At 41.8% G+C, this 27745-nt stretch overlaps 1 protein-coding gene across 1 annotated transcript in view; it reads left to right on the top strand.

Annotated features, from left to right (window-relative positions):
* Positions 1 to 26510, top strand: part of LOC124545830 (odorant receptor Or2-like) — a 50891-nt gene extending 24381 nt beyond the window's left edge. Inside the window, exons 3-5 of the mRNA XM_047124787.1 lie at positions 9701 to 9802; positions 21278 to 21433; positions 26454 to 26510. Of these exons, the coding sequence (XP_046980743.1) occupies positions 9701 to 9802; positions 21278 to 21433; positions 26454 to 26510 (315 nt within the window). The remainder of the gene's footprint in view (positions 1 to 9700; positions 9803 to 21277; positions 21434 to 26453) is intronic.
* The last annotated feature ends 1235 nt before the right edge of the window (positions 26511 to 27745 follow it).

The raw sequence follows: 27745 nt of genomic DNA, 5'->3' as shown, positions 1-27745 counted from the left end.
AGGCCGCTACGAGCATCACTTGAGATGTGGATGAGATGCAGCTCTATACTTCGTTCCCAGACGATTTGTTGTAGTTGCAGGCACAGATGTTCATAGGACCTTTTTTTTCCTCCATTACTAGTTAGGAATACGTCCCTGCAGTTTATCCTGTATACGTCCTCTTCTTTCTTCTTGTGATTCTAGAGTTGTTACTTTTTTTTTGAGTCATCAGTTTACTGACTGGTATGATGTGGTGCACCAGGTATTCCTCTCCTGTGCCAACCTCTTCATCTCAAAGTAGCGTTTGCATCCTACGTCCTCAATTATTTGCTGTATGTATTTCAATCTCTGTCTTCATCTACGGATTTTACCCTCTTCAACTCCCTCTAGTACCATGGAAGTTATTCTCAGATGTCTTAACAGATGTCCTATCATGCTGTCCCTTCTACTTTTCAGTGTTTTGCACATATTCCTTTCCTCTCAGATCTTGTGCAGCATTTCCTCATTCTTTATCAGTCCCTCGAATTTTAGACATTTGTCTGTAGCACCACATCTCAAATGCTTCGATTTTCTTCTGTTCCTGTTTTCCCACAGTCCATGTTTCACTACCATACATTGTTGTGGTGCAGACGTACATTCTGCGAAATTTCTTCCTCAAATTAAGACCGATATTTGATATTAGTACACTTCTCTTGGCTAGGAATGCCTTTCTTGCTATAGCTAGTCTGCTTTTGATGTCCTCCTTGCTCCTTCCGTCATTGGTTATTTTGCTGCCTAGGTAGCAGAATTGTTTAACTTCATCTACTTCGTGATCATCAATCCTGATGTTAATGTTTCTCACTGCTCTCATTACTTTCGTCTTTCTTCGATTTAGTCTCAGTCCATATTCTGCACTTATTAGAATGCTCATTCCATTCTGGAGACCATGTAATTGTTCTTTACTTTCACCGAGGACAGAAATGTCATCAGCGAATCGTAGCACTGACATTCTTTCATCTTGAATTTTAATTCCACTCCCGAACCTTTCTTTTAATTCCATCACTGCTTCCTCGATGAACAGATTGAACAGTAGGGGCGATAGGTTACATTCTTGTCTTACACCCTTTTTAATACGAACAGTTCTTTCTTTGTCATCCAGTCTTATTATTCTCTCTTGGCTCTTGTACATATTGCATATTACACATCTCTCCCTATAGCTCACCCCTAATTTTCTTAAAATTTCTAAAATCTTGCACCATTTGACATTGGCGAATCCTATAAACGTGTATTGATTTATCTTCCTTCCATCATAAACCACAACGTCAGAATTGCCTCTCTGGTGCCTTTACCTTTCCCAAAGTCAAGCAGATCGTCACCTGACTTACCCTAAATTTTATTTTCCATTATTTTGTAAATTATTCCTGTAAGCAACTTGGATGCATGAGCTATTAAGCTGATTGTGCGATAATTCTCGCACTTGCCAGCTCTTGTAGTCTCTGAATTTGTGTGGATGGTATTTTTCCGAAAGTCTGCTGGTATTTCGCCAGACATTATGCACACCAACGTTAATAGTAGTTTTGTTGTCACTTAAACTAAAGATTTTAGAAATTCTGATGGAATGTTATCAATCTCTTTGGCCTTATTTGACCGTAAGTCCTACAAAGCTCTTTTAAATTCTGATTCTAATACTGGCTCCCCCATCTCTTCTAAATCGACTGCTGTTTCTTATTCTATCACATTAAACAAATCTTTCTCCTCATAGAGGCCTTCAATGTACTCTTTCCTCCTATTCGATCTCTCCTCTGCATTTAATAGTGGAATTCCCATTGCACTCATAATGTTCCCACCATTGCTTTTAAGTTGACCAAAGGTTGCTTTGACTTTCCTATATGCTGAATCAGTCCTTCCGACAATAAATTCTTTTTCGATTTCTTCACATTTTTCTTGCAGCCATTTCGTCTTAGCTTCCCTGCACTTCCTATTTATTTCATTCCTCAGCGTCTTGTATTTCTGTATTCCTTAACTTACCTGAATGTTCTTGTGCTTCCTTCTTTCATCGATGAACTGAAGTAGTTCTTCTGTTACACATGGTTTCTTTGCGGATAGCTTCTTTGTACCTATGTTTTTCTTTCCAAATTCAGTGACTGTCTTTTTTAGAGATCTCAATTCCTCTTCAACTGTAATGCCTCCTGAGCTATTCCTTATTGCTGTACGTATACCCTTAGAGAATTTCATGTGTATCTCGTTGTTCCTTGGTACTTCTGTACCAGTACTTCAGGCCGCACTTCATCGCTACTAAATAGTGATCTGGGTCTATATTTGCTCCTGGGTACGCCTTACAATCCAGTATCTGATTTGAGAATCTCTGTCGGACCATGATGAGATCTATCTGAAATCTTTTCAAATCACCTGGCGCTTTGCAAGTGTACATCCTCCCCATGTGAACAGAGTATTCGCTATTACTAACTGAAATTTATTACAGAACTCAATTTGTCATTCACCTCTCTCACTCCTTGTCCGAAGCCCATATTGTCCCGTAAGCTATCCTTCTGCCACTTCCTCTATTGCTGCGTTCCAATCTGCCATGGCTATTAGATTTTCATCTCTCTTTACGTGCTGTATTACCATATCAACGTCATTTGACACTTTCTCTATTTCTCTATCTCTTCACCTTCAGCTTGCGACGTCTGCATGTATACCTGAATTATTATTGTCGGTGTTGGTTTGCTGCCGATTCTGATAAAAACAACTCTATCACTGAACGCTTCATAGGAGCACAAATAATAGTTCAAATGCCTCTGAGCACTATGGGACTTAACTTCTGAGGTCATCAGTCCCCTAGAACTTAGAATTACTTAAACCTATCTAAGGATATCACACTCATCCATGCCTAGAACCGGTCGGCCACTCCGGCCGGCCAGGAGCACACACTCTGCCCTACTTTCTCCTTCACAATGAATCCTATTACCGTTATACCGTTTTGAGCTGTCACTGATAATTCCATATAGTCATCTGATCAGATAATGTTGTCTTCTTTCCTTTTCACTTCACTGGCCCCTACTATATCCAGATTGAGCCTTTAAATTTTATAGCTTCCCTACCACATTCAATCTTCAAACATTCCCCGCCCCGACACGTAGATTGTTATCCTAAGTTGACGACGCAATCTTTTTCTCATGGTCAATTAACCTTTGGCTGTCCCCTCCCGAAGACCCGATTGGAGGCTATTCCGGAATATTTTGCCAATGCACAGATCATCATGACTGTTTCTTAATTACAGGCTACACGTCCTCTTGATACGTCTCATGTGTCTTGAGTGCAGTGGTTTCCATTGCCTTCTGCATCCTCATGCCGTTGATCATTGCTGATTAGGGGCACTTCCCCACCCCAAGGGCAAGAGAGTGCTCTTAACCTCTGTCCGGTCCTCCACCCTCTTTGACATGGCCGTTGGCAAAATGAGGGTGACTCCTTACATCGGAAGTCTTCGGCCGCCAATGCCAATTATTGAACAAATTCGCGGAGGGTTTCGAACCCGCGACCGAGAATGTTTTAATTGATAGTCAAAGATGCTACCCCTAGACCACGGTTTAAGTTACTCGCTTTTAACATTTTTATTACAAATCTCAATCACTCTTTCTCTGCTCTCATTCCTTCTGTCAAGTCCATGTGCTCCCGTTACTCTTTCTTCCTTCCTCTATACGCCCATTCCAGTCCACGTGGTTATTAGATTTTCATCGCCCTATACATAGTGGATTAGCAGTTCAGTGTCTTCGTATACTTTCTATGTATCTATATCTGCTGTTTGCAACGTTGGCATGTATGCCTGAAATGTCATTGGTGGAGTTGGTCAACTGTGGAATCTGATGAGAATATCCCTTTTCATTACGAATCCTAGTCCCGTTACGCCACTTTCTGCTGCTGTTAATATCCATACATATTATAAAAATGGATGTACGTATATATGTATGTGTGTATCTGTATACCTATGTTCCACATTTGAACCACTGGAAGAATTTCAACCAAACTTTTTATGCATATCACTTACTGTGGAGGTACGACATACCTAGCTATCAGACTGGAATATTTGAAAAACCCATTGACTTTATTTATCCAGTATTTGAAAATGAGAGCACTTAAGGGCTTGAAACAAACTTTACACATAATTTAAAACCATTAGAAAACTTTTTCTGGCTGACGATCCCAAAACTGTCGCTTGAATAATGACGTTGTAGCGTATCACTTCCTTATTACTGACTGTATTAGTGACAAATTTGGCGGAAAGTATTCGCACTTGCCACCGAATGTACCAGAAAAATTATATCGTCGAACGACATCTAGTTCAGGAGATGCGGCGTCATAAACACTGAAATGCGTGAAACCTGCGTCATCGTGTATCACATTTTCATTTCATACACCTTTACTACTAACTCTAATCACAAAACATTTGCTAGACTATAGTCACATACAGCTGGATGGACCTGCAAAATTGTATCACTGTACAGCACATCGCTCAAGAGTATAACATCATGCACGTCGAGCTATGTGAAAATGAAACTGCAGGGCGAAATTAGCTAGGGATACAGATGATTTGAGTGTAAAAACACATGTGAAATGTGTTAAATATTTGTGAATTATATTTGTCATGTGTATACACGGGCAAAGCACCGGTAAAAATGTGAACGATTTCAACCGAATACAGTCTGGAAAGAAATACTTTTCGGGTAAGAACCGCCAGCCTCCAACCAGGATGAGCGTGATGACGTGGCCAGAGAAGGGGGAAGGAGGAGATGGACAGAGAGGGGGAGGGGAAAACTGACAGAGAGAGAGGAGATGTGGAGATGCACAGAGAAAGGAAAGAGAAAGAGGAAAGAGGAGTAGATGGACAGAGAGAGGGGCTAAGGGAACAGACAGAGAGGGGACTTGAGGAAATAGACAGAGAGAATGGAAAAGGAGACAGACTAAGAAAGGAAGATGAGGAGATAGAGGAATGGAGGCAGAAAGAGGGGAAGGTGCAAACTGAAAGAGAGAGGAGATAGGATATGGACAGAGAAAGGGGCACAAGGAGGTGGTGGGAGAGTGGGCGATGGAGGTGGTGGACAAAGAGAGGGGGTTCAGGAGACTGACAGAGATTGGGTGACGAAAGAGATGGACGCTTTCTTTGCCATTTCACTTCACTGTATCCAACTGTATCTCAGTTCAGCCTTTCCATTTCCTTTTTCAGACTTCTTTAGCTTTCCTTGCTACACTCATAGAATGTTATACCGCTGTTGGTTATTTCTTCCCAGGCTCATCGTCACTTCCCCCATTGGCAGTCCCCTCCCTGATATCCCAGATATGCGAATGGAGATCCAATCCGGGTTCGTTTGCCAATGGTGAGACCATTATGACACTTTTTCAATTACAGGCCACATGTCCTATGGGTGCACATTATGTATCTTTAATGCGGTGGTTTTCCTCATGCTGTTGATAATCGATGATAGCTCCACCTTTAAGGTGTAGTTTGCCGCCACAAGGACGAGAGATTTCCCAGAGCCTCCGTCCCCTCCTATGCCTTGTTTGACAAAACTTGTGGCAGAAGGGGGGAGACATTTTAGCCCGGAAGTCTTCGGCGCAATTGCTGACGATTATTATTCTGAACTTAAGCAGAGCACGGCACGGGTTCTAACCTCGGACCCAGGGTACTTTGATTACTAGTCAATGGAGCAGGTTCTTAGGCTTTCTGTATCTTGCACTATGTTTAGGTATTTCGAAGCACTTGTGTCTTACGGAATCATATTCTCGGCATTAAGGAAGAAAATGTTTCTTGAATATATCACGGTAGTAACTTTAATATCTTTCAACCCGAGAATTTTATGTAGACAACAAACAATTGTCCATATTGCCAACTGAGTATGTTACCTCCTTCATGAATTTGCAGTCAACGGTGAATTAGAATTCGAAAATAAACAGAAAAATTCGTAAAATGTAGTACTAGAAAGAGAAACGACTTATACTATACCTCAGGCAGTCAGACAGTGGTACAGAACGAAGTGAAGTATCCAGCCATTAATATCTCTCACCCGGAGGTGTATAGAATTTAATAGAACTGGAATCAAACATATTTGGTAGTTACTTCTACACCACAGAACTATTTCGAAATTATTAATACTACAATGCGTGAGTGTGTGTGTGAGTGTCTGTGTGTGTGTGTGTGTGTGTGTGTGTGTGTGTGTGTGTGTGAAAACCGCCGCTTCTAGGGAAAATTTTTTCCAGCAGAAGATTAAAGTAAATTAAACTTCCTGCAGAGGAAGATCCTGTACATTTTTGTTTGGGAATAATAGTTTCCATATTTCAGCGAATGCACTAATGGAAGAAAATGCAATGTTAAAAAAATTGCACTTTGATAGTATAGAATTAATGTTTATTAAAGTGAATTAAGAACAAATATATGACTTCTAAGTGAATCAGTTCCGTAGTAAGGGATAAATTGTGTTCTGGTTGTGTAATAGTCTTGGAAGGGGGTTGGGGAGAGAAGGTTGGAGGTTAGACGTGTGCAGGAAGCAGGTCGCCTGATTGTGGTTATGAACTTCCCTCCTTTTGTAGGTCTGCGAATGAAATAGCGAGAAGGCGAGTCCACACTCTCTCTACCGCACTGTGTGTCAAAAGGCCACTTCGGAGTATTTCACAATGTTATATCGACCATTACACAGCTTGATATAGGAATCGCCGGTGACACACTGCACAGTTACTATCGGTGGGTGTTCGGCTCCCACAAAGCGTGTTAACACTGCGTTGGTTACATATATACACTATATACGTTACTAGTAACACCTATACGAGGAAAGGATATGGACGGCTTCTACATAAATCTATGCACACTGCTCCATGCTGCAAATGGGGAAATTGATTCTCAGTCATCCTGTACGTCAGTCGTAGCGTTCCTCCTGGAAAGACGACTTCCAGCACGACGATGACTGTTCGCTTTACACTTTACATACACAGACAATGCTCTCCTCCCCCCCCCCTCCCCCCCACCCCCCCACCCCCAGCCGCCAGCATTTCCTGCCCAGCTGCCCGGTTCTCTCATGTAAGTATTCAATATTACTTCAGTGAGCTCTTGTTTACATAAGGTAACTAATTTCATGCGATAAGAGAAATTTTACGTAAAATATGTTCCTGTAAATAATGGCAGGGTAGCGATTGATTTGTAAGTGCGATTTTGTCACTGACTCATGCAGTGATAATGGGAAGGGAATCTGGTTGGTAACCATGGCACCATGTTGCTGCCTGTCGTTGACATCATTGTAAAGCCGTGTAACCGTGTTGTAGTCACTTGGTGATGAATTAAATAATGACTAGTAAGTTACTGCACTTCTTTCGCCGTAAACTGCATTGCTGGTAGACTTCATAGATCTTTTCCATTCAGGAACTTTTTAGAGCGAGGGAAAAAGGACTATCTGTATGTCTCCATATGAGCCGTAATTTATCGCATTTTATCCTCACGGTCCTTACGCACAATGTAATGTTGACGACAGTGGGATCGAACAGCAGTCAGCTTCAATTGCTGGTTCTCTAAATTTTCTCAGTGGTGTTCCTCGAAGATAAAAGTTGCCTTCCCTCAAGGGGCTCCCATCTTAGTTCTCCAAGCATCTCCGTAACACTTTCGTGTTGTTCGAACCTATCGGTAACAAATCGAGCACCTCGCCTCTGAATTGCTGCGATGTCTTTCTTCAATCAGACCTGGTACGGATCCCAAGCACTCGAGCAATACTCAAGAATAGACGGCAGCAGCGTCCTATATGCGATCTCCTGTACAGATGAATCACGTATCACTGAAATTCTCCAAGTAAACTGAAGTCAACTATCCGCCTTCTCTACCACAGTTTTCACATGCTCGTTAGATTTCATATCGTTTTGCAACGCTACGTCCAGATACTTAAACGACGCGAATGTGTCAAGCAGGACACTACTATTGTATCCGAAAATTATAGGTTTATTGTTCCTACTCATCCGCATTAACTTATATTTTTCCACATTTAGGGCTAGCTGTCATTCATCACAGGACCTAGAAATTTTGTCGTCTTGTATCTTCCTACTGTCACTCAACTCTGACGCCTTATCGTACAACATGTCATTATCAGCAAACAACTTCAGATTTCCGCCCACCCTGTCCGCCAAATCGTTTATGTATATAGAGCACAACAGTGGTGCTATCACTCTTCTGTGGGGCAATCCTGACGTAGGCTTGTCTCAGATGAATATTTTCCGGGTTCTGTTACTTAAGACGTCTTCCAGCTACCCATATATCTGCGCACGTATTCCATATGCTCTTAACGTCGTTAACATACTGCAATGGGGCACAGTTTCAAATGCTTTGCGGATATCTATAAATATGGAATTTGCCTCTTGACATTCATCCGTAGTTCGCAGTTTATCATGTGAGAAAAGGGATAGCTCAGTTTCACACGAGCGACACATTCCAAAACCATGCTGTTTGGGGAACATAAGCTTTTCAGTCTCAAGAAAGATTATTACATTCGGACTCAGAGCACGTTAAACGATTCTGTAACAAACTGATATTAGGCGTCTGTACTTTTACCCTTGTTATATACAGGTAATGCAATGCTTGATTTATCTTGATATAGCTATCGAGTATCAGAATATTCGACATTAGTGGCCGTATCTTCTGATATCATTTAGTTAGAAGTTTAAGTTTCTTACACCAGCAGACACCGTAGACCCTAGTATCTAAAATAAATTTCTACACTATACGGCCAACCGTTACTGAGAATAGGAGGCCTTAATAGACCGACAGACAGACTGTCGGAAAACAAATTACCAAAAAAAAATTTTTTTCTTGTGATAGAACTTTTCCGACCTTTTTTTTTAGTTTTACTGTTAAACTTTGCTTTCTGCCAAATTTCCCCTTATTCTAGGTCAACGGGAAATACCGTATAGGTTTTAATCAAGGAGTTTGCGAGTATCGAAATACATAGCGTAAGTCTCCGTATGTTTTCACTGCATTGACTTAGGAGCATATATTTAATATACCGCTAAGGGAACATAGACCTTAATATGTGACATAAATTTGAACCTGATACCTCTGCCCATCTGTGAGAAAAAGGGATCTTGACAGACAGTCGAATAACAAATCGCAAAAAAAAAAAATAAATAAATAAATAAATTGTATAGATGTGGTACACTTGTACTTAGAAACCTTGCATCTTGTCAAATTTCGTGAGTCTAGGTCAACAGGAAGTACCCTATAGGTTCTGAAGAGTGAGTTTTGGATTATCAAAATATGTGATATAAATGCTATTTTTTGATTGCATTGACTTACAAACTCCAATTTCTTACTTCAATTTCTTACTTGTACTTCTTGCACCGCCCAGTGACTATGGGCCTTAGTTTGTGACATAAATTTCAACTTAATACTTCTACCCGTTCCTGAGGAAAAGGGTTTCTAACAGTCGGACACACAGGCTGACAGACTGACTGACTGGCAGACAGGCAGAAAACAAAGTGACCCGACAAGTGTTCCATTTTTATCGATTTAGGTATGGCACCCTATACAACAATAATGTAGCAACTATAAACCGAACTATGTCAGTGATAATATTACTTCACGATATATTATTATGTACTATTGAGAGAATCTTCATAGCGCTTCATTTTCAGTAGCTTGAGAATTGGTACTCAATTATGATAATTGATGCATTCCACCACTTAACTTTTCTACTGAGACATATTTTTATTTTTGCAGAGTACAGACTTCACTGCAGTGCTCAAATGCGCGTCTTTCCTTCCAGTGCCAGGTGGGCAGGTGTTCCTGTATTGCTGGGCCGCACACAACGTAACCGAGCAGGTAGGCACATGTCGAAGATTTGGCAACTGCAAAACAACACCGTCGGAATCAATGTTGTTGAGGAACACACTTATCTGACTCGGTGTTTATAGATCAGTCGTGTGAGACTTTTATAAAATTTGTGTACGAATTCTATTTTGTTAAGGCCATGTCTATATAAATTTACGATAGGTGTTCAAACAGTCTACCCTGAACCTAATTAAGTTCTTGTTACCTTCGTTGTAATCGCCCTACCTTTCTCCCCCCCCCCCCCCCCCATTTTGTCAAACATGATATTACTCGCTTTTCTTTCAAGTAACTCAACTCTAGTAGCACTTCGAGTGCCTTCTGTCCCTTCTCCACTCCCACCTCTTCCCTCTATTTCTCTCCTTAAAAGAAAAAGGAATTACTGGTGGCGAGCCCTGGGACCTCATCTTGTAGCTAATGTTTTCTTTCCTCCCCCATAACAGAATCTTTACTTCAACACGTGTGTTTTCATACATACTGACGAAACGAAACATTATGACCACTTGCTTAATTATGGGCCATCTTCGTAGCGCAGTGTATCACCAATTCTGCTTATTATCGATTCTAAAGTTCGTTGTAAGAATTCTGGAGCTATGTGGCACCAGGTAACTACGCACAAGTCATGTAATTTCCGTAATAACTGTCCTCTGATTTGTGTACATTCATATCAGGTGAATTTAGTTACCAAAACATTAACATGACTTCACTATCACTCTCCTCCAAGTACGGTAGCCTGATTCGGGCTTCGAGAAACTGACAATTATACTGCTGAAAGGCAAAATCGTCGTCAGGGAAGACATCAAGCGTGACATGGGGGTTCGCAGTTGACCTGGTGTCTTCGATTACTATCGCATGTTCCATGCAAGCGCAGAAGAACGTCTATCATACGAGGGTAATTCGGAAAGTAAAGTGCGATCGGTCGCGAAATGGAAAATACAGTGAAAATCTGATGAAGCGTTGCACAGATGCGCTGGGCACTGTGTCTGGTACGCCTGTCGATCGCATCATGTCACTTTTTTCAGTCCTGACCTCGCAGTGAGAACGTAAAGATGGCTGCTAATTAGTGTCTCTCGACAAGTATGAGGGGTTTGCGAAAGATTTCGCCTGAAGCTATGCGATCCACATGACTTAACTGTCATGCGGTTCGTTCTACATGACAATTCCCGGCCGCAGTCTGCAGGAGCAATGAAGATACTCTGGCAGCGTTTTCGATTTGAAGTTTTTGATCACCCACAATACAGCCCGTAATTGGCTACCCTGAGGTTCATCTCTGCTCAGATGAACCGCTGGCTATGAAGACAATATTTTGACTTAGACAACGAGCTGCAGTCTAGACTAGAAAATTATCGAAAGCACTGGCGGCTGTCTCTATAACGAGGGAACTGAAAAGTAGGTACAACGCTACGACAGATGCCTGAGTCTGAACGGCAACTGTGTACAGAAGTAGCTGGAAGGTGTAGCTAACCGTTGCAAATAAAACAGTTTTCATTTACACTGTGCTTTCCCATTTTACGACCTATCGTTCCTTACTTTCCGAACAGCCCTCGTAGAATAGTACTGCGCCCACCAGCTTACGTACGTGCCACGCTGGACGCTTGAGCAGCCGTTCGGTTAGATGGCGGTGTTTGTGGAGACGATCGTCGGCCTGGGGCAGCAGCCACGTGATTCTTCTGCCGAGCCGACACGTTTCCAATGACTCACAGTCCAATCTCGATGGTCCAGAGCCCGCTAAACCCGTAATTGACGATGTCGCAGGTCCAACATGTGAACACGTAGGAGTGCAGAGCCCCTTGTTCAAAGTGTGCGCTAAATGGTGTGCTCCGCCACACATGTGCGTCCACCGGTATTGTGCTCTTTCACCAGAGTAGCCCCATATCGCCATTTATCTGCCTCTAGAGTGCAGATAAGCCTCCCAACCCCACGTTCTGTGAAGATTCGTGGACGTCCAACCATTTAGCACCTAGTCGTAGTTTCACTGCCCTTCTACCACTTTCCTGAGATGCTCACGACAGTAGCACATGAATATTCCATAACCTTCGCGCAGTTTTCGAGATACTTGTTCACAGGCTCTGCTTAATAACAATCTGCCCATTGGCAAAGTCGCTTATCTCAGTGTATTTCTCCATTCTCAGCCCATATACTCACTACGGGAACCCCCATCCGTCTCTGCTCTGCTTACATACTTCTCTTAATGCGCTACGTGGCCGAAACGCCACCAGAATGCATCCAACTTGCTAGTGGCTAGTGGTCATAAAATTCTGATTTATCAGTGTATGTGTAGTTAGTGTAATTATTTATTCATTTAATCCTATCTCATTAGAGCCATCTGGCCCTCCGTTGCATTATTCCCGTGTTTCGCAAATAAACCACTCTTTTTTACATCAGTGTTACCAAAGAAAATGTTTTAATATGACGAATAGTAGTGAAATGATCTGAGTGAAGTGGCAATGTGAGTAAATAACACTGACTGAAATAATAAAGGAAATAATGGCAGTACTTGTATTGCAGTAACTGGTGGCACTAATAGTGCTAATAATGCTATTATTAATAATAATGACAATAATAACAATATAATCGACTTTTAAAAAGCGTTCGATAATGTAAAATGGTTCAAGATGTTCCAAATTCCGAAAAAAAGCGATAAGCTACAGGGGAAGACGGGTAATATACAATGTGTATAAGAACCAAGAGGGACCAATAAGAGTGCAAGAAGAAGAACGAAGTACTCGAATTGAAAAGGGATGTGATCTTTCACCCCTACTGTTCAACCTTTACAGCGAAGAAATAATGACGGAAATAAAATAAAAGTTCAAGAACAGGATTCAAATTCATGGTGAAAGGATATGAATGATAAGATTCGCTGATGACATTGCTGTCCTCACTGAGAGTGAACAAGAATTACGAGATGCCTAATGATCACAAAATATGGATTTAGAGTAAACTGGAAAAAAGACAAAGATAATCAGAAATTCGGGAAATGAGAACAGCAAGAAACTTAACATCAGAATACAGGATTAAGAATTAGATGAAGGAATTCTGCTACTTAGGCAACAAAATATCCCATGATGTAGGTGGGAAGGGGGAGGTAAAAAGAAGACTAGCACTGGCAAAAAAAGGCTTTCCTGGCCAAAAGCAGTCTACTAGTATCACACATATGCCTAAATTTGAGGACGAATTTTATGAGATTGTACCTTTTCAACACAGCATTGTATGGTAGCGAAACAATGACTATGGGAAAATCAGGACAGAAGGGAATCGAAGCATTTTAGAGGCGGCACTACAGAAAAATGTTGAACATTCGGTGGGCTGGTAAGGTTAGAAATGTGGACATTCTCCGCAGAATCAGCGAGGAAACGAATATATTGGAATCATTGCCAAGAGGAAGGAACAGCATGACAGGATATTTGCTAAAACAACAAGGAATAAGTTGACTGATGATAGAGGGAGCTGAAGTGGGTAAAATCATCAGGAAAAGACATGGTTTGGAAAACATCCAGCATAAAATTGAGGACGTAGGTTTCAAGTGCTGCTCTAAAGTGAGAAACTTGGTATTCGAGAAAGATTCGTGGCGGGCCGTATCAAACCAGTTAGAAGACTAACGAGCGAGAAAAAGGAGGAGGCGCAATACAGATATTTTCTGATACATTGAGTTCTGGAGAAAGGAAATTTAAGAAGACTGCACTAGAAAGACCACTAGGAAATGAGAACTATCTGGTATCTTGTATGAAAGAAGGATGCACAAAGGTGACAAGTGCGTGAGTGGACAACGGTAATGTTGCTTTAGTAGATATGTCATTAACTGTCTTCTGAAGATGGAGATGTTACTGAGTTCGCTAATGTAACGAGTGAGGTTGTTTTAAATACGGCTTGCTATTACTGAAGAGGACTTCGAGAAAGTTGGTGAACGATGGAGTGGTACAGAAAGGAATTTTCTCTTATGGGAACGGGAGTTTCTGCCACGTTGTTCAGATAAGAGCGCTCATGTCGAGGAGAGATTAGAGGGACAGTATTCGTTGACAAGACAGTAGAGAAGACGGATGGTATGGAATTCTCTAAGCCTGTCTACATGCAGCCAGGATAGCTAAGCATGATGGTAAGGTACAAGTTTTTTTTTCAGGTCAAGAAGGAGTAGCTTTTCATATTTTTACAGGGCGTAGAGTGATGCTGATGCTTACTTGTTCATTGCACTTATGAGCTCTGTCCGATGTAGATTTTCATCTGTTATTACTCGTAGACTCTTGGCTGAAGGAAAGAAGTCGACATTTGACCCATGCAGGATCAAAGTTGTCAACGACCTTGCCGCTGTGGTAACAGCGTTTCCCGTCAGATCACCGAAATTAAGTCTTGTCGGGCTTGGCTAGAACTTGGGTAGGTGACCGTCCGAGTCTGCCGAGCGCTGTTGGCTAGCGGGATGCACTCAGTCTTTGTGAGATCAATTAACGAGCTACTTCATTGAGAAATATCGGCTCCGGTCACGATAACTGACAAAGGCCGTCAGAGCGGTTTATGAAAAGATACCCCTCCAAATCCGCATCCAGTGACGCCTGTCGGTTGAGCATGACACGGCAGTCGGTCGGTACAGTTTGGTTTTCCCAGGTCTGTTCATATGATGTTTAGTTAGGGCCAAGGATGGTAGGGATTAATGATATTTCAGGATAATAAACCTTGAACAACCCACCAGTAGCGCTCGGGTATTGTATGGGTTCAGATTATATCCTGCACCTATTTTGGTAGTGTGCACAGATCAGTAATGAGATTCTTGATAGGTGTATTCAGGTTTATTCGTTTTGCTCCTAGATACAGCTAGAGGTCGTCAGCGTACATGTGGTATTTGCGGTGGAACAAAACTGGTGACAAATATAGAGCATATGTAAACACGTATATACACAGAGCACAGGACCTAATACTGAACCCTTGGTTACGTCTATTACTATCTGCCTCGACTGAGTTTTTAAGGTGTCTGACATGAATCGTTGCTGGCGACACGCCAGATATGAACAAAAACACTGCACTGCACTTGGCGCGGAATTTACACAGCTCAGTTCGGCAAGTAAAAGGTCAAATAAGACAGTCTCAGAGGCTTTGCTGAAGTTTTAAGAAGTGGATGATTGTTGCCTCTCGTGCATCCATGGCAGAATATGTGTTACCGTTAATAAGGCAGATGTGCTGAAACGTTTACGGAGACCTGATAGGTATTCGCCTAGTAGGTTGAGTGCAGTTGGATATGAGGTTTCGTGATTGCAGCCGTATCATGTTGACTTCTTACCGCAATAGTTCGGCTGGAAACCATCCAGCCATCTTCAGGTGAGTGTCCGTCACTGGAGACTGCAAGTTCCTGGCGTCGGCTTTGTGGCAAAAATTTGGCTCGTAAACGCTTAGGCATTGGTGGCCGTCACAAGAGCGTCCTCTTATCGAAATCCGCGCCCTCTGCAACTAATGTTCTATATGTGGCGCGCAGGCGCATGCGTAAAGGTGAAACTACATGTCCATCCCCTGTGGAAAAGCACGCTCGGGTCGTTAAAATAAGTCAGATGTCACTTTGAATAAACTGACTTCTCTCAGAAGAAATGAGAGAGATCGTCTGTCCCAAGGCTTGTCCAGTTGAAAGCCGCTGTCATGATTTATAAGATTTAGTGTTAGATGTATTTCCACGGATTCTTTAATTACTGCATCCCAAAAAGTTTTTGCTGATGCCAAGATTTCTGTGGCAGAATAATCCATAGCGTCCTGTGGTAATACAATGCTCAGTTACGGCCGACCTAATGGGTTGCGAAAGGCGAGTGCAGCTCTGATGTTCAACGCACCTTTCATGTAGTGCGCCTATCGTCTGACTTATGTTAGCTTAGTATGACCCAGGTGCACCAACGTTCTAAGAACACCAATAGGTTGTGAAGAGTGATGGAAACTCGACGCTTGCAGATAAAGGTCCGTATGTGTGGGGTTACAGTACACAGAATGCCCTAATGACCCATACACTCCCCTAGTAACCAAGACGTCATAAAATTGTAAGCAACCGTCCTACTCTGTTTCCATAGTAAACTGGATGTTAGTGTGGATTGAATTCAGATGTTACAAGAGACGTGACAGTTCTTCCTCACCATGGGACCACACTACAGAAGTGTCATCTACATTTCGCCAGAAGATTCTCGGTTTAAGTTCTGCCGAATCAAGTGCCCTTTCTTCAAAGTCTTCCATAAAGAAGTATACCTCCAAAGGGCAGAGAGGACTGCCCATGGCAACACCGTCAGTCTGTTCAAAATATTCGTTGTTAAATAAAAAGTTATTTGAGGAAAGGACATGATAAAAAAGTGCTATTATATCGGCTGTGAACTTATTGCTGATGTGTGACAAAGAGTCCATAAGAGAAACCTTAGTGAAAAGTGAGATGACATCGAATCTCACTAATAAGTGAGTTTCACTGAGTTGAAGTGACTTCCGTCAATTGATAAGGTCAGCCTTGTTGCGAACATGATGCGCGCACTTCTCCACAGAAGGTATCAGTAGAGAGGCGAGATGTATCGCCAAATCATACGTGCGGGCGTCGATATTACTGACGATTTGCCGTAACGGAACCTGTTTCTTATGAATCCTCGGAACACCGTATAACCTGGGTGACACAGAACTATGAGGTCTTAGTCTGTTGGCCACTTCTTGCGGAACAGAACAACAATTCAGCAGTGCTGATGTTTTCCTTTCCACTTTCGCTGCAGGATCTTCGTAAGTCTTCCGATAGCAAGCTATAAATTTTCTGTTCATAAACCTCACGAGGAAACAGCACGGTGGCGGTTTCCTTATCCACCGGTAAGATCACCTCGTAGCTTTCGTAGTGTGGCCCTTTCCAAGGCAGAAATGTAGCTCTTCTCAGGTGAAGCTTTCGTGAGTGCACGATATGTTTCACGTCTTATTTCTTCTGCAGCATCACTAGGAAGAGGTGTGACAGCATCCTCAACAGCACTAATAAAATCTGTCAGAGGCAGGGTTTCGGCGTAAGGCCGAAGTTCAAGCCTTTTGCAAGCACAGGCAGTGTTACGTTGTCCAAAACCTTATCCGTTAAGTTGACCACGGGGCGTCGAAAAGTATGTTCTTGTGGTAACGTAGCTGACTGCCGGGCGTACTTCGAAAACTGTCTTGATGTAGACTGCTTATGGACCCAGTCCAATTTTGCTCAGGTCACGTCGATGACCCATGCCAAGGAAAGTGATTGCAGGATTGACGCCATTTCCATTCTCTCCTTCACTAGTGTTGGGCTCGCCTTTCGTATAATGAATTTTCCAGCAGCGGTCTGGATAAAATGTCTCAATCTGGCAAACATCGGAATAAGTTTATTGTTCCGACAGCCCAGTAAGAAACACTGAGAACTTAATAATATCACTCGCTTATTGCGCGGCTACCCCGCACGGCCGGGCATCCTGTGATAGATGGTTTGTTACCTGGTCGTGGAATATATCGTGGACCATATGTTCTAAGACCGTGGGTAGTGTACATAAAATGCAAATAGGTCTGTAAACAGAGGGTACAGTGGCAAAGTACTCTTTAGGTAGTGACATTACTAGTTCCGTTTTCCAGATCTCAGGGAAAATACTTGTGGTTAAAAAGTAGTTGAAGATATTTGCTATAGTTGCCAGTTGTATGTCAATAATAAGATTCATTTGGACTGTGATGCTTAATTTTTGTATCTTTCATTCCCATCTCGTAAAAGCAGGATGGGCTGTAGTAGAACTTCGTAGTTTTCAGTGGAACATCCGAGCAGACCAGAAGTGGGGCAAAGGGTAGCCAAATAGTAAATTTTTCGGTGCAAATATCCAGACTGGGATTTATGTCTAAAACCAAGAGAAAACTTCCGAAAACTTCTGTCAGAGGGGAGGATTGGAGCTAATTTTAATTTATTTCTGGGACGGTCTAGTCCAGTATCCCAGCCTAAAATTATAATTTTGTAAGCGTGTGTGTCTCCGACGTTCGACGTACGATTGGCCATCATCATGTTACGTTCTCTCATTTTGTGACACATTGCGAAGAGATTTATTGTCCAGCACAAGATACTGATATACGTTGCTGTTAAGGCACTGAACGCCACCATCTTTCTATCCATTTCGGCCCAGTATTCGTGATGAAAATGTCTTCGAAGACCTGAATTCGGACCGACTATCTCCGCATCGAATTCCACTGCAAAATCTTGCATTAGTGATAAAGGGCGAAATATCTACGTCGTAAAAGAGTAAAATATCAGGGTCTTTAAGAAACAGTGTAAGAACTAAAAACCAGTTTTTTCAGAAAGTTACTGTAGCAAACGGGAGTAGATTTGAAGTGACTTTTCAACGGCTTTTCGTAGCTCACGGAAAGAATTTGTCATTAATACGCCATTTGTTAATATTCATGGAGAAAGCTTTCATAATAAGGGGGCAGAAGATGGCTAATTGGATCATCATACCGTATTTTCATATCCACTTCATTACAAATGTATTTTCCCTATTTCGATCTAAACTAATGGATCGGCTTGAACCTAACTTGGCACTTAAACTTCCTTGCCACCAGTTCTATTACCAACACATTCGGCAGACGTATCTACATGTGCCGCTGAATGTACCTGCAAAATTACGTTGAAGAGCCAAAGACACTGGTACAACTGTCAAATATCGTATAGGGCCCCCTCGAACACGCAAAAGTACCGCAGTACGACCTGGAATAGACTAGACTAATGTCTGGAGTAGTGCTAGAAGGAACTGACACCACGAATCTTGCAGGGCTGCCCATAAATTCGTGAGAGTACAAACGGGTTGAGACCTCTTCTGAACAGAACGTTGCAAGGCATCCCAGATACGTGCAATAATAATCATGTCTGGGGTATTTGGTGGCCATCGGAGGTGTTTAAACTCAGAAAAGTGATCCTGGAGCCACTCTGTAGCAATTATAGACATGTGTGGTGTCGCACTGTCCTGCTGGAATTGCCAAAGTCCGTCGGAATGTGCAATGGGCATGAAAAGATGCAGATGGTTAGACAGGATGCTTACGTACGGGTCACCTGTCACAGTCGTGTCTAGACGTATCAGGGGCCCCATATCACTCCAACTGCACACGCCCCACACCATTGCAGAGCCTCCACCAGCTTGAATCACCGAGCGAGGTGGCGCAGTGGTTAGCACACTGGACTCGCATTCGGGAGGACGACGGTTCAATCCCGTCTCCAGCCATCCTGATTTAGGTTTTCCGTGATTTCCCTAAATCGTTTCAGGCAAATGCCGGGATGGTTCCTTTGAAAGGGCACGGCCGGTTTCCTTCCCAATCCTTCCCTAACCCGAGCTTGCGCTCCGTCTCTAATGACCTCGTTGTCGACAGGACGTTAAACACTAACCACCACCACCACCACCAGTTTGAACAGTCCCCTGCTTACATGCAGGCACCACGTATTCAAGAGATTGTCCCCACACCCGTACACATCCATCCGCTCGATACAATTTGAAACGAGAGTCGTCCGACCAGGCAACATGTTTCCAGTCACTAACAGTCCAACGTCGGTGTCGACGGGCCCAGGCGAAGAGTACAGCCTTGTGTCGTGCAGTCATCAAGGTTACACGTGTGAGCCTTCGGCTCCAAAAGCCCATATCGATGATGTTTCGTTGAATGGTTCGCACGATGACACTTGTTGATGACCAAGCACTGAAATCTGCAGGAATTTGTGGAAGGGCTGAACTTCTGTCACGTTGAACTGTTCTCTTCAGTCGTCGTAGGTCGCGTTCTTCTGGATCTTTCTATGTACGCAGTGATGTCGGAGATCTGATATTTTACCGGATTTCTAATATTCATGGTACACTAGTGAAATGGTCGTACGGGAAAATGACAACTTCTTCGTTGCCTCGGAGAGATGCTGTTCGTATCGCTCGTGCTCCAACACCACGTTTAAACTCATTTAAATCTTGGTAACCTGCCATTGTAGCAACAGCAACCGATCTAACAACTGCGGCAGACACTTGGCATCTTATATAGGCGTTGCCGACCGCTGCGCACTATTCTGCCTGCTTACATTGTATTTTAAAACGCATGCATATACCAGTGTCTTTGGCACTTCAGTGTGTACGATATGTAGTTCAGAAGAGAAGAAGTCTAAACACAGAGCTGCTTGAAAACGAAATTGCATGGCAAAATATGCTACAAATATACCTGAAACATGTATACAAAATGTGTGAATTATGTTAAATATATGGTACCTGTTCGCACATTGCTGAAACTGTTGGGAAAATGAACGACTTAAATGCTTGTGTAGACTTCAGCCAAACACATTTTACGGCCTGGAAAGAAATACTGTGATGTGAGAACCAACAACCTCCTATTGGTGCGGTTTTGATGTACAGAGTAGGATAGGAGTGGGAGAGATGGGGAGACAAAGACTGGGAGGAAATAGATACAGATAGGATGGGGAAGAGATAAACGGAGAGAGGGGGTAGGAGTTGGACACAAAGATGGGAAAGATGATGATGGAGAGAGATACAGGGAGGAGGAAATGGGCATACGGAGGGGAAAGAGCTGACGTACAGAGAAAGAGGGGGAGGAGAGTAACGACAGATAGGAACTAATGGACAGAGATGGGGTAGGGGGAAACGCATAGAAAGACGGATAAGAGGAGATGAATAGAGAGTAAAGAGGAGATGAATAGAGAGTACAACGGAGGAGGTGGAGAGTGATATGTGTCGGAGGAGATGGATAGTGTGGGGGGGGGGGGGGGAGTATGGAGTATGAGTTCGACAGAGGTAGGAAGAGGAGGAAGTGGACTGAGGAAAGAATTAGAAGATATTGAGAGAGACGAAGATGAGGAAGACATGGGCAGAAGAGAATGAAGAAGGAGAAGAGAGGGCGAGAAGAAGGAGGACAGAGGGCGGGGGCAAGAAGAAAAGGACTAACTGTTTGAATAAAACCATACCTGAGCAACGACAGGTGCTCACCTAGTTACGATATAAAATGGCACGCCTACTGAAAGAAAGATAGTGTTCGTAATAATTTTAATACGTTACATGATGATTTTGGTGTAGAATATTGTAACAGCAGCACATTTAATCAGCACTGATTAATGATTGTTTGAGTGCATGCTTTACTATTTCTGCAGTCATAATTTCTGTTACACAGATTTAGTTTCTTGGCAGCAGTAAATAAATAAATATACTTCCCTGTTCTTCTAAAAACCGAGAGTGTGCTCTGTCTACAATGATCTCATCGTCGATGGGGTGTTAAATCCTAATCTTCTTTTCTCTCCCCACAATATAAATTTCAATCAGTGAATATTTCAACCCTCCTGTAGATAAACTGCTTAGATGATGAACCACACTGAGAAACATTTAAGGCGAGTAAAATATGCCCTGGCGAAAAACAGCAATACCATAAAACGAAAGGCAGATGTGTGTTTTTTTATTTCAGCGCTAGTGATGTTCCCTCGACATGGCAGAACGAAGAAAATTTCTTGAGGTGTTTTGCTGTCCATAGGCGGAGGCGGTGGTGCTGTCAGCATACAGCTGTTGCTGGGTGGAAGCGAGTGGACGTTTCAAACGTAGCCTGAGAATCCTCATCAGCAGGGCCCAGAAACCTCTGGTTCTCACCGCTGGACGCCTCTACCCAATCAACAGGGAAGCCTTCGTCTCGGTCTGTGTAAAGTCTTATCATGGTAGCTAAAAGTAATTCAGGCAACCAAATTAGAGTGCGATGCTGCTAAGGGGTTTTGTTAAAATTGAACAGCCACAAGGGTATCAGGCTCAACTAAAAGATGCAGGCTAATTGCTTTTCGTGAATTTGACGGTGACAGTGCTACCGAGCAACTTGTTCGTCTACATCTATGCTGCACAATCCACCCTACAGTGTATAGCGCAGAATACGTTATGTACCAGTGTCAATTCCCTGTTTTCCTCTTAAACTAACCGTGTGGTTCTAGGCGCTGCAGTCTGGAACCGCGAGACCGCTACGGTCGCAGGCTCGAATCCTGCCTCGGGCATGGATGTGTGTGGTGTCCTTAGGTTAGTTAGGTTTAACTAGTTCTAAGTTCTAGGCGACTACTGACCTCAGAAGTTGAGTCCCATAGTGCTCAGAGCCATTTTGAACCTCTTAAACTAGGGTATTGTTCGCAGCAAAAATAACTGCTACTAAGCCCACACGTAGGCTCAAGTCTGTCTAAATTTTACCTTGAATGTTCTTTCCGGGAGATATACGTAGAAGTGAGCAATATATAGGTCGGCTTTTCTAAGAACGTACACTCTACTTCGGCAACAAATCATACCGTGATGCAGAACGCCTCTCTTGCAGCTCCTGCAACAGGAGTTGTTTGATCACATCTGTCACGCTTTCGCGCTTACTAAATGAACCAGTACTTGAAACATGCTGCTCTTCTTTTAATCTCCTGTGTTTCCTCTATCAATCCTATCTGGTACGGATCCCATACTGAAGAGTAGCATTCCAGTATTAGTCGAACAAATGTTCTGTGAGCTATTCCCCGCCGTGTGGCCGCACGGTTAGAGGGGCCATGTCACTAATTGTGAGGCCCCTCCCGCCGGAGGTTCGAATCCTACCGCGGGCATGGGTGTGTGTGCTGTTTTTAGCGTAAGTTAGTTGAAGTAGTGTGTAAGTCTAGGGACCGATGACCTTAGCAGTTTGGTCCCTTAGAAATTCACACAAATTTCAACATTTATAAGCTATTTACTTTGTTGATGGTCTACACTTCTACATCTACATCTACATGGATACTCTGCAAATCAAATTTAAGTGCCTGGCAGAGGGTTCATCGAACCACCTTCACAATTCTCTATTATTCCAAACTCATATAGCGTACGGAAAGAATGAACACCTATATCTTTCCGTACGAGCTCACATTTCCCTTATTTTATCTCGGTGATCGTTCCTCCCTATGTAAGTCGGTGTCAACAAAATATTTTCGCATTCGGAGGAGACAGTTGGTGATTGTAATTTTGTGATAAGATTCCGTCGCAACGAAAAACGCCTTTCTTTTAATGATTCCCATCTCAAATCCTGTATCATTTCTGTGACATTCTCTCCCACATTTCGCAATAATACAAAACGTGCTGCCTTTCTTTGAACTTTTTCGATGTACTCCGTCAGTCCTATCTGGTAAGGATCCCACACCGCGCTGCAGTATTCTAAAAGAGGACGTACAAGCGTAGTGTAGGCAGTCTCCTTAGTAGGTCTGTTACATTTTCTAAGTGTCCTGCCAATAAAACGCAGTCTTTGCTTAGCCTTCTCCACAACACTTTCAATGTGTTCCTTCCAATTTAAGTTGTTCGTAATTGTAATACCTAGGCATTTAGTTGAATTTACGGCTTTTAGATTAGACTGATTTATCGTGTAACCGAAGTTTAACGAGTTCCTTTTAGCACTCATGTGGATGACCTCACACTTTTCGTTATTTAAGGTCAACTGCTACTTTTCGCATCCTTCCGATATTTCTTCTAAACCGTTTTACAGTTTGTTTTGATCTCCTGATGACTTTATTAGTCGATAAACGGCAGCGTCATCAGCAAACAACCGAAGACGGCTGCTCAGATTGTCTCCCAAGTCGCTTACGTCGATAAGGAACAGTAAAGAGCCTATAACACTACCTTGGAGAACGTCAGAAATCACTTCTGCTTTACTCGATGACTTCCCGTCAATTACTATGAACTGTGACCTGTCTGACAGGAAATCAAAGATCCAGTCAGATACCTGAGACCATATTCCGTAAGCAAGCAATTTCACTACGAGCAGCTTGTGTGGTTCAGTGTCAAAAGCGTTCCGGAAATCCAGAAATGCGGAATCGATCTGAAATCCCTTGTGAATGGCACTCAGAACTTCATGTGAATAAAGAACTGGTTGTGTTTCACAAGAACGATGTTTTCTAAACCAATGTTGACTGTATGTCAATAGATCGTTTTCTTCGAGGTAATTCATTATGTTCGAAGGAACTGTCATTCGTCAGCACCATCTACCGTGGCATGATGCATTTCCGGACACATGTTCATAGGACTCCTTCGCTTATAACTTTACTCGGGACGTACATGTCTAGTGCGTACTCTACAATGCTTTTGAACTTTGTCCGTTGATGGTCAACATTGTCAGTGCTGGAGAAACTTGCAAGGTAATCTGAAATCTCTCTTGTCGCTCCTGTTAAACGGAAAGATCTTCATGCCTTTCTTTGTTATTCCATTTACCACCGTATGCAGCGTTGCTGTAACTGGATTATGATCACTGATTCCCTATTCTAGGCTACTGAGTCGAAAAGTTAGAGTCTGTTTGTCACCAGCAGGTTTATAGCTGGTATGTTAAGATCTCCACTTAAAACTATACTGTGACCAGAATATTTCCACGAAGTATTCTGTAAGTTTCCTGACAAGTGTTCCGCCACTAAGGCTGCTGATGCAAAAGGTCTATAAAAGCATCAGATGATATGTGTTATTCACATTTAACACCTGTCATCAGCCATATTGTTTCGTATTCTGAATCTGTACCCATCACATTTAATATTACCACATTTTTATTATAAACATGCATCCAGTACCAGCATTCAACCTATGTACTACGACAAGTCATAGCATTTCCTTCAGTTACGCGTGCCTCTGGAGTATCGCCTCAGTTGTGCTGCGATATTCGTGATTTACTTACAAAGAGATCAAATCTCGTAATAAGTGACGCAAAGTCATGGAGTAAATCGGAAGTGATGCAAAGTGTGACCCTAGGAAGTACTACAGCCCCGCTGTTGTTCTTAATCCATGCAGGATGAATATCAGTAAAACCAACAAAGTGCAGGGACGAGTTCCTAACTGGAACTGGAAAAGAAAGGGTGCTATGAACATGTGTCCGGAAATGCATCATGCCACGGTAGGGGGCGCTGACGAATGGCAGTTCCTCTGATCAAGTACTGTGTGTTGAGGATGTGTGATAGACGCAGCGAACTGTAAGCAGCAAAATAGTTCAGTATTAATGTAGGAAACAAGTCGAGATTGTGTTTATATACGTCCAAGCAGATGGAAATGGTCGAGAGACAGCACAACTACATCAAAACAAGTGCCCTTACAGGCATCAACCACATCCCACAACATTTCAAGCACTTTTTGGACGTTTGTGTGACCATGAGTCCTTTCAGACAAATGAACGTCTAGCTACTGCCACTATGACCTGCAATTCGAAGGAGGCCACATTTAAAATCTGTTGTGACGTGGATGAGATGCAGTTCTGTTCTGTGTTCTGGGACAACTCGTCGTTTCACGCACACCATCCATTTCCGGACACATATCTATAGGACATTCCTTCCTCCATTCACAGTCAGGAATTAATGTTTCATTCATCACAAACGATTGAGAAGACAATTTGAGCAGTCCTCTCAGATTGTCTGTAGATGATGCTGTCCTTCACTTACAGTCCAATAAAATCATCAGACGATGAAAACCTACAGCAAAATGAATTGGACAAGATATCTTAAGGTGCTAAAAGCAGCAATGGATTGTAAATAACGAAATGTTTGATGTCACCCACAGGAATACTAACAGAAATCCGTTAAATTTTGATTATACGATAAGAAAGGACATAAAGCCAAAGGCTGTCAATTCAACTATATACCTAAGCATTACAGTTACGAACAACTTAAACTGGATCGCTGACATGGAAAATGTAGTGGGAATAGCAAAAGAAAGGCTTCATTTTTGTATTTTATTGGCAGAACACTTCAAAGATGCAACAGATCTATTAGTGATTGCCACCGATGCACTTCTCCGTCCGCTTCTGAGTCCAATATGCAGCGATATTGGGTCCTCACCTGCCCAAATTGACGTACGACAAAATTTCACATGCTGATTATCGTGAAGTAGGGGATAGTTTAACGGACATGGCCCGGGAACTGTTTGAGGGGAGGGGGCAGTTGTTAAAATGTCATTTTTAACTATGGCGAGGTCTTTTCACACAATTTCAGTTACCAGTTTCTCCCCCAAACGCGAAAATATTTTGCTGATGCCCAATTGCTTATGGAGATCACAATTATATAAGTGATGTCAGTGGTTATACGAAAAGATTTAAGTGTTCTTTTTTTCCGCATTTTTTTCGACAGTGAAATGGTAGAGAAATAGCTGTATGAAGGTGGTTCGATGAACGCTCTTTCCGACACTTAAGTGTGAATTGCAGAATAGTCATTTAGATTCACATGTACAGTATCGGAAGTAGTTGTTTACTCCATGTTTGTCTCCTTTGTTACAGTCTAAGGAATCGAATCTACGGCGTAATAGAGTTACATACACAATGAAGGTCGAGAAAACTGTCGTTTATCTCTGGTTATCCAACGTTGTTTACGTAAATAATAACAATCATTGGGAAGGTCGTCAGTTAAAGTTATGTGTATACTAACTAATAACCATTACTTTGTTACGTAACATTATGTAAATACTACGGACTTTCAACTCGTATTGAATGATTCTTTCTACCACAAATTCAGTTAGTAAGAACACAGTCATAAATCACTGTGTTTCTAACCACAGATTTTGAGCTCCTTCTGAAAAAAGATACATTTCACCACAGCATCATAGCAGTGTACACTTTTCAAGTACATTAATTACTTAGATGTATGCAATCAGTTTACATAGATTTATAGTCAACGCAACTTCTTCTGATCGTATTATGTATATTTATCTTCCAGCTGGTGAATGCATCCTATTCATACTACGCGTTGTTGGGTCAAATGAACAGACGTTAAACCCATATTCTTTGGAGCTGAACTGTGGAAGAATACTGATTTGCGCATCTTTAATAAAGGCACACTGGTATTCCTACAGCTTACACAAAAATGATGATTCTAGATTAAATTATCTGATCTAATGGAGAGAATAAAATGTCTGAACTGTTAATGAAATATCAGTTAAACAGATGTTAATTGATTGAAAAAGACACTACTGATATTCTTGAATAATATGCATAAGCTACCGAGTGCAAGGCAGTAGTTTGTAAGAAAGGTGACAAAATTAATGGATTTATTCTACTCCCAATAAAGATATAGAAAAACAACAATTATTTACATAGAAAATAAAGTAATCAAGTTTCTCTATTTATAGTTTTTTCAATCAACAATTGTTGCCTTGCAAATTTTAAGTTTTTTCCTGAATAAAGGTTCTATTAATTTAGCAACCTAGGAGAATTTATGGCGATTGTATACACACAAAAACAGTAATACTGAACATCTTCCTGAAATATGAAGAAACCCTTGTCACCAGATAAGTAATGATGTAAAGTAACACACTCTGATAATCTCTCATCTCAGGGATTTCGTCATTTTACTTCCATTTATAAATAAATGTTTATTGTATTTGCAGAAATGTGAACTGTACCCTAAATGATAACATATTACAGTACAGAAATTTCTAATTCTGTGGTGTTGCTTTAAGCATTGTATACAACCTGAAGAACTATAGAGTTTAAAAATGAATTGCATATCTAATGACAGTTATTAAGACATTTTTGTACATATTTGAAAACTGTAATAAATTTAAACTTTTATCATTAATGCCTTATTAACCTGGTTTACTAAAGCAAATGAAAATAATTACTGGGATAACTTTTTCTAATTGCCTGTAAAGGATTTATAGTAGAATGTAGGGGACCAGTATTTCAAAAGTGTGATTTCAGCCACTCTCTGTATTTGACATATAAAATTAAAACAGAGAATCCAAATTAGATAGACACATAATTGTGTACTAATTAACAACACTAGAAGTAAGGGTAACAATACGTTTCAGATGTGTATCAACTAAAAGTATTACATTGTAGTGTGCACTAGTCCCTATACCCCATCATATGCAGTAGTCTCTCCCGAACAAATAAAAATAACTTTACTTGAAGATTTGTTAAAAACTGTGTAAATTTCCAAATGCAAAAAAACGAGCTTATCTTAATTTACTATAAGAATAAAATGGTTGAACTTAATGAGAAAGTGAT

Source organism: Schistocerca americana, chromosome 8 (assembly GCF_021461395.2).
Source record: "Schistocerca americana isolate TAMUIC-IGC-003095 chromosome 8, iqSchAmer2.1, whole genome shotgun sequence".
NCBI lineage: Eukaryota > Metazoa > Arthropoda > Insecta > Orthoptera > Acrididae > Schistocerca > Schistocerca americana.
The sequence above is the reverse complement of the archived record's forward strand: the minus strand, read 5'-3'. Positions and strand labels throughout refer to the sequence as shown.